We start from the raw sequence: 16,056 nt of genomic DNA on the forward strand, positions 1-16,056 counted from the left end.
TGGAAAAAATAAAACGGATTCCCCTATGAAAGATGTGTTAAAAAAAAGTCATATATTCTAAATCACACCACACATTGATCTATAACAATGTCAAATGATTAGTCCTACCCTAAAAGTTTTATTGAATGGACTTTTATTGGATTAGGGACTTGATTCACAGAGGTTTATTACAAAAAGCCAAACAATATTGTTGGTCATGCTGTGTAATAAAAAAGTAAATTCAGCAGTACTTTTGGTTGCATTATGTTTAATGCTCTGAAGAGCTATTTTCATAACCACATTCAAGCCCACAAATTCATGTTTGTAACAAAAGATTATTATTATTAGAAAAAAACAAACAAACAAAAAAAAACAATTGGTACCGGATCGGATCGGAAGCCAAAAAATGTGGATCGGGACATCCCTAATTTATATGCATTTCACATTCTTTTCTGCATGTAAAACTGTAATTGTTCTGATATTAAAAGTGTTTTGTGTTGACATTTTTGGGTGTCTGGAACAGATTAATTGGATTTACATTGTTTCCTTTAGGAAAAATTGTTTCAGTTTTCGTATGATTTGGTTTTAGACCCACTCTTAGGAATGGGTTAATAGCAAAAACCGACAACTTTTTCAGGGCAAACAAAAAACAAACAACATGACAAAATATTGGGAAACTCAGTATGATGCACATTGTCTTTTAATTGGATCTTATTCGAGTGTGCAGGTGTGCCTAAAGTTGTGGTCAGCAAGTGTACATCATGTCAATGTACGTCAGTCCGTTACGAACAAAGCATACTGGCAACTACTTCAGTGTGCATACCTGCAGTTGCACCACAAAATAACACACGCTTTCCCTTTTTCTCTCCTCTTCAAATATATATTTCTATGGACAGACTTGTTGATGCTTGTTGTGAACAAACAGCCCTGAGCTAGTATACAGTTTTGTGTGTGTCACACCAGAGGCTTTCTCTCTGTTTAAAACTGACAATTATTTTAGTCAGAGAGAGAGAGAGAAGAGCTATAGTTGTTTAGTATCCCCCCACGCCCTCTGTGGACCTTCTTCTGAACAGGAGAGGGGGATGTTGCTATGGAGACCATTTCCATCTCAAGCAGCAGTCAGAGGGGTGTGTGTACGTGTGTGTATGTGCTTGTAGCAAGTTTGCTGCTGATGGTAGCTGTAATTCAACAGACAGAGAGAGAGAAAGAGAGAAAGAGACAGAGAGAAAGAGAGTGACTGGAATGAAGTGAAAATCTGCTACAGCAATTTGGGGAGTGTAGTATTTCCTTTGCATTGTATTGCATTTTTACTCAAGGGACTCCCTGGGCGTAGTGGAGGAATCAGCGAGTGACTAAATATAAATAATAATACTAATTTCACATACAGTCATGGAAAAAATTATTAGACCACCCTTGTTTCTTCACTTTCTTGTTCATTTTAATGCCTGATACAACTAAAGGTACCTTTGTTTGGGCAAATATAACAATGACAACAAAAATAGCTCATAAGAGTTAAATTTTTGGGCAGTACAATGCTATTCATGTAAGAACTAAGTGATTTTGGTTATTGTCAAGAAAACCATGGACGTTCCTAGATATCAGCTCTTAAATTAAACTATTATGCGCTGTATTTGTAATCATCATTAGGCATTCAAATGGATCAATAAACTGAAGAAACAAAGGCAGTCTAATAATTTTTCAATGACTGTATGTCAGCCACATATGGGAGTGTGTATTGCATGCGTGCATTGTTAAGGGGAAAGCATATTCATAGCATAGGGTTTTCCGTGGCCATGTACTGTTTCAATCAGGAAACTAATAACATTTCACCAAAAAAAAAGACACCCACTGGCCTAATTATAGCCAGGCGGCACCCCGCTAATGTACTGCACAAATGGCACACACCCTTACAAATGCATCTCTTTCTTTGTGTGTCTGAGAGGCTCCACCTCACACTCACACGGACATGGAACCATCAAGCCAAAAGCATTGGCGTGAATCAGCTTAGCACAGACCATTCTTGCATCAAGGTTTTCCTTTCACCGCTGTTTTTTTTGATCTTTCACTCCCCCAATCTTACACTGCTCCTTCCTTCATTATTAACCCATTAAGTCACTGAGGAGAAACAGTAATTGATGGGCGCCATTTAACGAGTTTACACACCAATACGTCCTTCAATCATTTCACAGAATGAGCAGACTGCACTGAAGTCACTGAAGCCGAAAGTCAAGATGAAGCATCTAAATTAGTTTTAACATGCAAATATATTCAAGGCAGACAAGACAGTCTATTCTATCTCAGCTACTGATGGAACTTCTTTGATACTTACAGTTCAGATCAAAATTATTCATTCTCTGGCCAAACTCGATAGACAGAGAGTGATTTTATCTGTATTTTCCGGCATGTGAGTAAGACAAGAAAGTGGCAAGACGGTAAGACGTGTTAGAGATATTAATGAAACATATTTGCCATTTTCTATCCTTTATATATTTTGAAAGTTATTCATATCCTTGATATTACGTAGAAGACCCTCGTATCATTTCAGTATGGTGTCAGGGTTCTCCACAGGACTGTAATCTATTTGTGGTGGTGGGTTGTAGGGGCTCTAATCATCGAATTTGCATAATTTGCGATGATGCATGTACACAGATTTTTTAAAAAGTCTAACACAAGGATTATACAGATATTTAAAGGCAAAACTTATTACTTATTAGTATTATTAGTAGTTAGAAATATAGTAATCATTATTAACATTTCAGCATTTTCTTGTTAGATTACACCTTTTTGCTCTATTTCTCAATTTTTCCCCACTTTTTTCATTTATTTTATTTCTACATGTGTCACAAGCCTGTAAAAATCAAGCTGCAGTCCACAAATTTGGACTGCGGTTTACGTATTTCACTGGGAAGGTGAAGTGTTTCCAAAAGACTGAAGAGTGTCAGCAGGCGCTGTCTTCTTAGCACTTTCGCTAGTCACGACTAGTGAAAGGCTGGGCTGCATGCTTCCAAACCTTGGCTTTCACAGAGCTGGTAATGTGCACTACCCAGGCTTGTGGATGTGCCCTGCATGACTGGATCTCCGTTCCACTTGTATTTGATTAGCTGAGTAAATACAAGATGCAAAAACACTTCCTGTTTCATTTTTCTTATGCGTACCGTTTGAGAATTCGGCGTGGAGAACAGGTAGTGCCTAATCCATTTGTGCCGTCTCAAATGTTTCAAATTTTTATTCAAATGTATTTAGTAGCCAACTACCACAAAAAATGAATGTATGCCTATCAGTTTGTTTTTATGAATATCTAACAGCATTGACATTTGTTATTTCCAGCTAAAAGATACCCAAATTAAATAAAATATACTTTAACTGAAAAGTTTGTCGTAAGAGTATAAATAATTTTGAGCTTAACTGTATTGTAACTATAGCAGCAATATCATAGCAAAAGGTAAATAAAGTCACATTTCTAAGGGGGAAGTGTAATTATACACACACACACACACACACACAGAGGCTCCCATACACACACATGGCTTCATCAGCAGACCCTAACCAGATGAAGGCTATAAATTGTGTGTCCAGTCAGGTCTGACACAGACAGGTCAGTGCTTCCTGCAATGCTTGCTATAACACCCATCCATCAGCAGCAATAACACAGGCTGGTGGGTTGCTGCTGTGATGTATACAACTGCTATAAATCTCCGCCTATAGCCATTCAAAACCAGCCTCCAGCATTCAATATGGAGTCCAACTAACTAGATGGAAATATAGATATGCATTGATCCTGGAATTAAATAGGGAGCCAGGAAAACAAAGGGGGTGCGAGGCTTATTGAATGTATTTATTGACACCAGTGTATGCAACATCCATTGTGCATAACAGAAGGGGACAACGCACTGAGAGAATTGTTAGTGATGGGGACGGAGGGGTGTGATCCAGTTCATGTGGAGGCTTGTTGCACCAAGTAGGTCAATAAAAGATCGTACAGATCATCTCATTGGTACACACGCAGGCTAAAATAGAAGCTCCCTGGCTCACCTCTAGACAACACTTAATCCTGTCAAGGGTGCAACATACACTGTGATGTGATTCAGCCTCACCCTGGAGTGTTGAATAAGACACACAGACCCAAAATGGTGCGGCTGCACGGAAAGTGACTTGTGTAAGCAAATCCAGTGAGGAACATGGATTGGGGATAAATGCTTTGTTATAGGCATGGCGAGGGCAGGATTAAAGCACTTGTGTTGAGCTGCCTACGTCAGAAGGATCAGGCTCATGGGGTGTTTAACGTCACACTCTCTTGCCCTTCCAGACCACAACCGGCAGTATGTACTGAATACGCTGTCTTCTTTTCCAACAAAGAGCACAAGAATCTAAGCACAGTGCTACCTCATCATTATCACTGCTATCATCATAGTGCTATCACTGTTCTTCATACACACACACTGTTGTCGCATCCCTCCCCCAACCCTCTATCTCCTCTCTGTCCCTCTACTCCACCTGTCCATCTCAACCCAACCAGTTGAGCCAGGCGGCCGACCCACACTGAGCTCTGTTGAAGGTTTCTTCCCCAGAGAGTCTTTCTTTGCCTCTGTCGCTAGGCCTGTCACGATAATCGATAAATCGATTAAACAATAGAAAAAAAGTAAGTCAATAATTTTGCCGGCATCGATAAATTGACGTGCATGCGTGTTTGTCGTCCTCCCTTTTGGATGACAAGAGGGCTCACTCTGCAGCGTGGTCAAGTTAGTTTCATGTTGGACGTTGGATATTCGTCTCCGTTGCTGTTAATTTCATGTTGACAGTTGAATAATTCGGCTCCGTAGCAACAGCGGTAGTTCCCCTCGCTGTGCTGGGACTGCTCTCTCATGGTGCGGGGAGCTCGCACGGGAAGTGTCGCTCTAATCACTGGTTGTTTTTTATACTAGGGACCGTCAATAATTTACCATTGCTTTGAAGTTAAAATCCACCAAGTTAATATTAGCACAAGTTAGCGTTGTGCGCAAACAAACGCAAATATGAATGAAGGCACAAAAGCGATGGTTTGTAAGCCAAATGCACGCCTCAAACACAACCATCCTGTCCAGTTTTCCTAACTTAACTGCTGGAAATGGAGCAGAGCCTTTCTCCCGACAGTCAACGCTTGCTGAGGCGTTTGGTGGGCAAAGTAAATATAAACAAAACAGCACAAAATGGTGCACACTCACAGCCCTTGACCAATTGCAATGTTAAATATTCTTGAGAAATTAAAGTTTATTGCACACACACTGCTTTTGATACTCACATTATTATGCCATGAAAAAATAGTTTCACAAAATGTTGTCAATAATATTGATTATCGACAATAATTTGTAGAACAATTATCATCCAGCAAAATTTGTTTTTGTGGCAGGCCTATCTGTCACCAAGTGCTTGCTCAATTGTTTGTTTTTTTAACGAGTTCTAGACCTGCTCAAGGTGCCCTGAGATAACGTCTGTTGTGGATTGGCTTGATAGAAATAAAATTGATTTGACCTCAAAATATGAACACTCCAACAATCCCCATTGTTGTAGCTACTGTTGTCTTGGTCATCTGCAGTACCGGAGAGGTTTAATTGACTGAAACTAAATGGGAGCACACAGGGAAAAGGGCAAAATACGTTTCTGAGGGAAAACTGGAGAGTTGACAGGTATGATCAGGAGCTACACATCTATTTTATGGAAAAGCTGCAAGCAGGGCACAATTATCACACGCACAAACAGCAGCAGCAGGCTCATTCCCTGTCCTCAGCCATCAAACTTTCCTGTGTGCGTTATTAGTCCCACTTGCACCAAACATTAATATTCAGTAAGAATACTAATGCACAGGTTTTAAGAATGTTGATGAAAAAAAACCCAGAAAATAACGTAAAGGGGCCAGATGTGACACGCCACATCATTTTAAGTGGCCCGCGAAAGCTTGGGGATAATGTGTGTCAATGATGCATTCTTCTAAATATATTTATTCTTTCATTTCAACAGAAAAAATTATATTGCGTGCAGTTCTTCTAAACTTGAATATTATCTGATCGCGCAACAAGATATTCCAAACATTTTTTTGTTATCAAAAATAAATACTCACATGTCTGCTTGTCATCTTGACATTCTCACTTCACTTCTCATTTCAAAGCAAGCTATCCATCAGTTTGTTAATTAAAAGAAAATAATGAAATGCAAATGTGCAATAATATCACAAGGTTATATTCATATTAATATTCCTATATATTGGCAGTTACAAGTGGCCATTTGAGGGCAAACATAACTGCGATGTGGCCCTCAATGAAAACGATATGACAACCTTGGTCTAACCGTTTCACTCAGCTTCACAGGATGTCAGCATACCTCACAAATGTTCAATTTAGCAAGCATCAAAAGATGAACTGTGCAACGTTTTCTTTGCACTTTTTTTTTTTTTTTACCCTGTGTGACATGTAGTTTAAGCAAAGGATTGCGATCAATTCAGCGCCAGAACCCTCCCCTTCTCTCTTCAATTGCCATTGTCCACTCATAACAGAATTCAGATTTAAGTGCTAAATATGCATCACACACTCAAAGTATTAAATGTATACGTACTCACCAGGAATGAATGATGAATGATAACATAAGGTGATCAGTGAACTGATGGAATCTGAGTCACAGTCACATAACTATGGTGCATTCAAAGACTGCCGAACAATGTGCGAAATCTCGACCCTTTATGAAAAAACATTATCAGTGCACCATAAAGACCTAATCGTAAAAATTGTGGGCTTTCTAACAGTGGTACATGTATGCTGCATATTCTACCTGTATTATCACGCATTCATTAATTATTACCGACTTAGGATGAATGAAATGTGCTTTCTGTGGAAAAACTTTCTAAAAACGTTTGTTTTTTTGTTTTTTTACCAAAAATCTGTAAATTGTCCGGGAATGCTGCATCACAAATCTGCGGGATCACTTGTACACCAGAAGTAGCAGACTCAAGTGTGTCCCAATATTTTTGTCCAGCAATACTTAGTATTTTGTTGTCTTGCTAGCCAAAGATTTTATGACATTGATTGTGATGAATGCACTCCATTGTGTCTTTCATTCAGTTGAGGCAAAATGGAGTCCACGACTTAGCTGCAACCAGCAGAGGCTCTCTCAGTTCAGTCTCAACTAGCTTGCAACACGACGTCATGTGTGGGACGTTGAGCTCCATCCATGCAGACATCCATTATGGCCTCTTGGCAGCATTATTTTGCTCAATACAACGCTGGCATCAAAACAGGAATTGAGAACATTCAATGGCATATTCCCCTATCGCATTAAAAATTCAGTCAGATGCCCCAGTTTTCACGTATTAACTTGGGATGCTCCGATCAGGGTTTTATGCTGCCGATTCCGATCATCCAGGACTGAAATGGGCCGATACCGATCACATGGATTAATTATACATGTTTGAATTTATTTATGATGACCGCTTTTGGCCAGGGGTGCCGTATAAAAGGGAAAAAAGTCAGGAGAATTCCAAGGTCCCTTGACTGCCAGGGGGCCCAGCTTAGCCTGCACATGGCTGCGTTAGCTGCCGTTTGACTGATGATCACACCGTGAGCCTCGTAAGGTCACCATACTCCATTAAGTGTTTGTTGTTCAAATGCCGTTTTAAACCATTTTAACATGCTACCCCCACAAGATAGTTTTCGTGGCATGTGTTGGGCTGTGGGGTGCAATAGTGCTAGCCACAGGCTTTTGTAATCGGCGCTGAAAGGCATTTATCGGCATGTGTCGATCACATGATTTTTTTAATGGAAATCGACCGATACTGATCGGTGGCCTTGTATTAGTATTACAGTGGTATATTTGCAGCATATTGTAGTTACACTTGTTCACTTGTTCGGCTGTTAAGAATGTTACAGTACTACATTGCATTGTTAGAAATTTTGTTTAGAAATCTGCACAAATTGGAGGTCAGTTGGCTGCCACTGTTTCACAAATGCAACATATTAAGTACTAAGTGCTAATTCATCACTTTTCTAGTGGGAATAAACAGCTGATTGTCGCCTCTGTTCAGAGCCACTTTACAATGGGGATGAATTGAAACTTTGAAAAAGCCCCGCTGCTGTAACCGACTGGCCTGGCAGCCATGCGATTAAGTGTTTTATTAAGCTTTATGAGCACCGCACAAAGCCAAAGAGCATAATGCAGCTCTCTTCATGTGAGGAGCATGACTCTTTGTAAGATCTGATGTGAACAAGCTAATTAACCTGGTTTCTTGTGAATCAGCCCCATGAGATGTAGAGCGTGCATTATGGCTGAATGTGTGTGTGTGTGTATGTGTGGGAGAGCCACACTGAAAGGAGAGTTGGGTGAACTAGGTGTCGTTGCCTCATTTCTCCCACTTCATTAACACATTGCAAGTGGCACACATCTGACTGCAGACACAACACGGGACAGACGTCAGAATGAAGTCAGTGATCAATTTATGCAGGCACCAAACACATGAGGCTTGCAAACCTTTGTTGTTGATATCTCACAGAAATTGAAGATGGAATAGAGGGAGGGGACTTGGGGGGAGAAAGGGAGCACATTGAATTTTAATCCAGCAGCAAAACAAAAGCTGTCTCTCGCCTTTCTGTCTTGCTGAAATCTCTTTCATCCTCTTGTCAAGGCTGAATGAAGTGAAAGTCACATATCGTGTTTTTACATGGGCATTATCAGTAGACTATAAAGGATCCCATGTGTTGCCCCATACGAACACAGCAGTCCGGTATCAAAAAGTACTAATGCACCCCGTTATTAAGTTCAGAGAGGTCAAACATTGCTCAGCCTTCAGGCGAGTGGCACACTCAGTGGCTCACACATGGTGTAACCATCAAAGCGGCTCCACAATCTGACCTGGAAATCGTAGGCAGGGCTGAGGAAAAAAAGATATATTTGTAATCATGTAGCTGCAGCGCCACGGGTACACATTAATAAATTCTCATTAAATTTTCATGGAGCTGCAGACTTAATAAGAAGCTAATCAGGGCAAGAAAGCAGCTGCTGAATAAGGACTACGACTCGCCCCAACTTCACAGCTTGCCATTAAGCCCCTACCCATCACCCCCATACGCACACACACATTATACGACTGGCATTACGTGGCGAGGCGAGGTGTTTTGAACGTTTCGAGGTGAATAATGGATGGGACCTGGGGGTATGGTGGGCTAAGTCTTTTCATGCTGGGGTCCTAAAGTGTAGCCCCAGGCCGTTTGCCTTGGCACACAGGCAAGCCCCAGCTCCTCTCTCATAAGCGGCAGCAATAAAGATTGTGAGCTCTCTGCATCAGTATTCAAATATGTCACAAGCTGCCTTGTAGTCACCAAATGAGAGAATGCAGGGGGCAGGGAAGCGATGGAGGAAAGGATTACGTGTCCAACCAAGAGATCTTTAGGTCGTTGTTCCGTAAAGGAGCAAAAATCAATACCAAAGCAGACATTTAGGCTGGATGCTGCCTCACAGCAAGGAAGCTATTCACATTTCTTTCAGCCAAGACCTTAAATTGAACATTGGTCTGTGCTGTAAGAGCATAATGTAAACACAGCGTTTCCCATACATAAAATTTGGCACGCCACAAAAAGATTTCGCATTACTTGTTTGCCCTCGCTCTTAAACACATTACCGTATAACGCCCCTGGTCCATCTATCAATCCATTTTCTTCCACTTATCCGTATTCGGGTCATGGAGGCAGCAGTCTCAGTAGGGAAGTCCAAAGTTCCCGTTCTCTGGCCATCTCTTCCAGTTCCACCGGGAGGACACCAAGGCATTCCCAGGCCAGCTGTGAGACATAATCCCTCCAATGTGTCCTAGGTCTGCCCTGCGGCCTCCTCCCGGCTGGGTATGCCCGGAGCACCTCAACAGTGTGGCATCCAGGAGGCATCCGGACTAGATGCCAGAGCCACCTCAACTGACTCCTCTCGATGTGAAGGAGCAGCAGTTCTACTCTGAGCCCCTCCAGGAGCGCCTGGTCTGACAGAGAATAAGAAGACGGAACAGGAGGGATCGGTGTTGCCAACTTAGTGACTGTCACTATATTTACCGAGTAATCAGACCTCTCTGGACACTTTTTCAAAAAAACAACTAGCGACAACTTGAGGGAAAGGTCCTGACTGAAATGAAAGCACGTATCACTCTTCTCAAAGAGCAGTGGGTGCTGCTGTGGGCCCCTTCCCTCTTGAAAAGTATTCACAGGCGGCTCAGTTTTGTCTGTGACCTTTAAAAACACAAAAAAAAGAAGCAAAAAACAATAGTTCATCTGTAGATCTAAACATATTTCTCTTTTGATTCTTGTGTGCTTTTTGTGTTTTTGCAAATGCGTCGTGGGCGTATATGCAACCCACCACCGCCACAAATACATTGCAGCCCTCTGGGAAACACTGCAACATGCACATTAACTGTGAGACATGCAGTCATGATGTGCTGAGCCATTCAGCCAGTTGCCATTAGCGATGCATGTGTCATCTGCAGGTGGCTGCCGCTCAATTTGTCAAATGAGACCATAATGCTATTTTCTTTCATTAAAATGATGATGATGTTTGACAGGCGATAGCTAATTGATTGCGAATATAGTTTACAGACATCAACACACACACAGAGTCAATGTAACTGCCCACACACTCAGCGATGCATGGGATTGGTACAAGGCAAAGGTCAGCGCCACTGACATCATTAAAATGTGACATCATTACAGGCTCCTGCTGGTATGGGCAAGCGCAGCCTGGGGGGCCGGGGGATCCCTACCATCTCGCCACTACTCATCAGAGACTTGCCTATCTGTGTAAGTGTGTGTGTGTGTGTGGTCTGAGTGGGCTTGGCCTGATGAAACGTAAATTATGAGGATGAGATGTAGACCCAGACACCTGCTCGTGTGATCTTTGGCTGCAGTCTGACTTCATACTACTTAGGGAGGGCTAGCAGTTGTCAAATACACACACTCATCCGTAATATATGGGCTGTGGCGATCATAAATTAAAGCTATAAAATGTAACAAAAGTAAGCTTGCTGAGTTTAAAAAGCACAGATGGGCCACAGGCTGGCCAGTCATTGACAACCATGTGTAGCGCTCATCTACTTCCTCTTGATGAAACCACGAGAAACACTGGGGCAGGTTTGAAGGAGTCAGACGCAAGACACAAGCGAGACACAAGCTGGAAGAAGCTCCAGTTTTTCATCTCAGCGCAAACAAAGATATCCATCACTTCTACCCCCACTTCACAGCCTCCCGCTCTGTGTGTTTAGCAGTATGTGCATGTGGGAGCTCAGTCAATGATGACACATTTAAATGAAAACACTTTCTCCCTGCAGTTCATGCTTTGTTGCTCCTGCAGCCTAAATGTGGCGTCTGACGAACCCCGCAAACACCCTCCATTTTCTGGCAATTGCACAAAAAACCTGCTTTATCTGCCTTGTACTCTCATAAGGATGCTTTAGATGTATTGGGAATTAAAATATTAAAGGCTGACCTAAATTTGCAGGGACTTTTGAGACAAAATACTTGGCATTACTAAAAAATATTGGAGGCACTCTCTTAATATTGTACAAACTGGTGAATGACAATATGGTGCACTTAGTTAATTGCTGCAAGTTAAAGCCTAAACGCTGCTATTATCTTACTCATACCAGCTCAGCCATTAACACAATCTGCATAATTGCTTACTACATAGGCAGAGGTCCTAATGAGATGAATGACTTGATTCAGGAATGCCTTTACCTGTAAATCAATGTTTTATGTTGACCAAGCAGCTTGTGCAACTGATTGGTGGAACATGAGGGAACTATTAACCATCAAACAGCTAACAGGCAGACAATCAAGAGGCTCTGTGGTCAGGGAGCAGAGCAGGATGGGAGCAGCGATTATTGCCCTGAAGCAGCAATAACTGTTATTGTTCATTGCTCAGTGTGTGCGGTAGGGAGACATTTGACCTTTATTGGTTCCACTTTCTGTGAAAGCAAAAAATATACATTGATTCCATTATAATATTTAATTGGTTTTCCAGTCACAGAGGAGAGGAAATAACCCTCAAATTGGAACAAATTTTTCTTGTCTCTAAACATGTAACAGCATGATAGACATTGCACACTGGTGCACATAGGAGGATTTATTCCCTTTGCCCATATAGTGTAGTCCCCACAGATTAAAGCCTTGCTTATCCTAAAATAGCATGACTGGACTCCACCTCATCATCTCCATTTACTGGCAGCACCACTACCTACTACAACATGACGAAACACCACAATATTTGTCTTACTGGCAGCACCACTACCTACTACATCATGACGAAACACCACAATATCTGTCTTGCACTTTGCGTCATTCAATGACATTTAAACTCTTATTGCTGCCACACAAGTTAGGGCAGTGTTCTGAAGGCATCCCTGCAGCTGCACCGGTTCGGCGTGCATTCTCAGCAAAGCTCCACGCAAGCTTGAAATAAATACCTTCGGTTGCATAGTTGTGGTCGCGAAGGAAGCTGCTGTTAATTTTCCGGGTGTCGCTCTCCTCCTCCATTGATAAATCGGCTGCTTCGGGATCCTGACAGCGGCAGACCTTTCTCCCATCCTGCCCCGGTACCGTCAGCAGGCGGGCTGTTGAACCAGCGGGGCGCCTGTCATGGCTCCAGATCTGCGGTGCAACGAAGGCGATCAAATAGCCTTGGTGATGATGTGCCAATTTTTGGATCAAATGCTATATGTCTCTCTGGTTCGCGAGTAGAATCCGTGCGTCGTCATGCAAAAAAAAATGAAATGAGCGAAATGTCTTGTGAAGATGTAGCAGCTCTCTCATAAATCACTCCTCCAGGGTTTGATTTAAGGTAGGATGGCTCTGCCCCCTCTCAGTGCCAGCGGGGCGGGCGGGATTATGCGTCAACAAGCGGGCGCCGACCACTTCTGCATTGCCAAGTCCAACACCTCCAGAGGTTGCGTTCTGTGGACCGGGGCCGAATGCTCTTCTCATTCACGGAGCGATAGTGAGCTGACTCACTAGGCATGCATATAAGTGCATGCAAACACACTCACACACACTGCTGCCTCCGCACTTGCAGCATAGGAGACCCCTCCCATGCAGACACACACTCGACAATGATCTACCGTATATACAGTATATTGTCACAATCAAATTAAAAAATTGCCCAGAGAGCATACATGAATGACCAAATCAAACGTGTGATTCCTGGCTTTGGATAATATGAAGTGAACGATCACATGTAGACACAAAATTTGCATAATGGATAAACGTATAAGAGAGATAATGAGAAATATAATGAATATTAACCCTCAAAAGTAAGGACACAAATTGTATATATTGTAAAGTACCACATAACACCAGGGGTGTGCGTCCTTCACTTTCACTTGAATTATTCTTCATATTTTAATTCATTAAACATGCTAATATGAATCAAATGTGGGTCAAGTTATGCTATTCACATTTGTGGTATAGGTGACAAAGAGGCCCTCTTGAAACTCATGATTTCTTTTCTTCACTACTATTACGGCAACTAAATCACCTTTTTGATGGTTTTAACATACTCGAAAACATCTCAAATATTGCCAGCATCTGGTAAAAATGAGTGAGAAATACTTGCCAGGAAATCTGGAACATATGTTCATCATGACAGGATACAGACAGATCATTAAAAAGTAAGAGTATGCTGTAAGGCGCACTGCTAGTCTGCCATATTGGTTTGCAGGTTCACTTGCAGGTGCATTTGATGGGACTCCGGCCTTATTTTCAGTTTTTCTTTGTAGTCTGTGTAATATTGAAATGCAGGCTGTGTTTAATTTTATCTTTAGAATATGTCTCGGGCCAATAAAAAACAAGCTTCGTGCCGCAAATGCTCCCGGGGCTACATTTTGTACATCCTGTATCACACCTATGAGTGCATTCATAACAGTGAACACTAAATGCAACCTTCCGTGAACAGTTTTATCCTGTTCAGTGTCACAGGCGTAGCTGGAGTCCCGATTGATTTAAGGTGTGACTGATCACCTGTCAAGGACGGGGCTGACACACAGTCACATTCACACACCACTGGCAATTCAGTTCAGTCTTGACTGAGCTGAATTGCTGTGGGAGGAAGCCAGCATGGAAACAACACACCAAAAAACTAAAACCATGATCAATAGATCAGTTCATTCATTCATTTAATCCAGCATGTCTTGTTCAGAATCTCGGGTGAGCTGAAGCCTATCCCAGTTGACTTTGGGTAAGAGGACTGGACTGGTTGCCAGTCAGTCAGGTCACATAAAGACAAACAGACATACAGAGCTGCTCCAACAGATTTGATCCTGTATCTCCTGACTGTGAGGCAGACATGCTAATCACTGCGTCACCATACTGTCATTATATATTGTGCATTATATATTTGTAAATGATTTTTGCGATCCACCAGATGAGAATAACTGCATCATAAGAATAATATTTGTATTAATTGTGTCTATTCCAATATTGAATTATCTTTTCATCAACATTTTGCATTTTATATGACTGTAAGATACAATTTATATGATTATAACACACACACACAACTGCATAAGCAGCATACTGATACTTAAACATGATGCCAATGTCAATAACATCATTCAGTACGATCAGACCAGTATTTGCACTTTACCTTTTATATATAGAGCAAAGTCAGTTGACACCAGCACTCACTGTTTATTCATATGTAAAAAGACTATTTTTTTTTCTGAGAAGTACATGCTTGTTATTGCAGTATTGTGTAGTACAGTGCACCGACAGACACAAAAGGCATTCATACAAAGGCAGGGAGGAAGAGTTTGGTAAGAAATGAAGATGCAATAGAAATGGCAAGAAAGAAGAAACCGCCCAGACGCTGATTAATTAGATTAGTAAAGCCACCGTCTGCGCTTCTTTCTACAAAGATCTCATTTAAACTGAAATAACCCAACAATGTGGCCTCTCTTTCACAAACCCTCATCTATGATGGCTGTTTTGTACGTGTGAGAGGTGCTTTAGTGTGTGCATCCTCTGCTCATATCTCCTCACTTTAACCTAAATCTCTCTACTTCCACAAAGGGACTGGGTATCACCCCTTGTCAAGCCCCCCAGTGCACAGCAGCAGTAGCAATAAAGGGATTGGGACCCCCCCTCTCCTAAATGCATTAGCTCGCTAATCCACAGGACCATTTGCACATCCAATCCTCTCCTCTTCTAATGGGGATCTGACTGTGAGGGAGGAAGGCTGTCAATGCCAAAAAAAAAAAAAAAAAGCACCACCTTCCTACACATGCTATTTTACACCCCATCAACCTGCAACTTCCACTGGAATATATTACAGGGCATTATCCATGCAGGGAATAATGAGGGCTGCAGGAGCAGCGGTGAGGTTGTGTGTTTCCATCTCCACAGTCCTTTGCTCCTCTAATGAAATTTGCAGAAAAACGCTTCCATCCTTGACCTCCTGGATCTGACTGAGTGGTCTGTGGTGTTGCCCATCTCTATCAATATTTAAACAGGATCCAGAAGGACAATAGAAATATTCTGCCACAGAGAAGTCGGCTAAGTTACAGTTGAGCAGCATGACTGAATGGAATTGAAATGGAAACAGCGAAACAATGGGTGTAATAAGATGAAGCCACATGCTTGAAAGGTTCATTTTTGTCAGAGGTGAGAGGTTGGGTGTGTGTGTATGATAGACAGAGACAGACAGAGGTGGCTATTAAAGGCAGAGTTATTAAAGTGTATAATGAGGAACTGCTCTGAGCCAAGGCCTGGGATCAATGCTGCCTTTCTGGACTCTGAATATATGACGATCACATTCCCTCTTATCTCATTCCACCCCCCACGCTGCGACAACACAGAATGGCTGCTGGACTTCAAGCAAAGTAGAACACAGTAACAACACCAGTGCCTCGTAAATTGGCTCCCTTACAAGCAATCTCAGATCGATAACAATTTTCTCACATAGGACCTCAAGTTTCTGCATCCCATTGCTCATTGGTCCCTACCTCCAGTCAGTATACATACACTCCTCACTTGCTTACTGCATTCCATGTCTGCTTGGTAAAGCACATGTGACAGCGTGTCTATACATTACAAC

At 41.9% G+C, this 16,056-nt stretch overlaps 1 protein-coding gene across 2 annotated transcripts in view; it reads right to left on the minus strand.

The window, feature by feature from the left end:
• The window catches only part of ppp2r2ba (protein phosphatase 2, regulatory subunit B, beta a), a 58,155-nt gene that overhangs the window by 18,933 nt on the left and 23,166 nt on the right, over positions 1 to 16,056 (minus strand). The window contains exon 1 of one of the 2 annotated variants that reach the window (XM_054791894.1): positions 12,434 to 12,991. The exons of the other annotated variant lie outside the window; for it this stretch is intronic. Within the exon in view, the coding sequence (XP_054647869.1) occupies positions 12,434 to 12,503 (70 nt within the window). The 5' untranslated portion in view covers positions 12,504 to 12,991. Of the gene's footprint in view, positions 1 to 12,433; positions 12,992 to 16,056 lie in introns of those variants that run through there. 2 annotated transcript variants of the gene reach the window in all.

Source organism: Dunckerocampus dactyliophorus, chromosome 11, assembly GCF_027744805.1.
Source record: "Dunckerocampus dactyliophorus isolate RoL2022-P2 chromosome 11, RoL_Ddac_1.1, whole genome shotgun sequence".
Taxonomy (NCBI): domain Eukaryota; kingdom Metazoa; phylum Chordata; class Actinopteri; order Syngnathiformes; family Syngnathidae; genus Dunckerocampus; species Dunckerocampus dactyliophorus.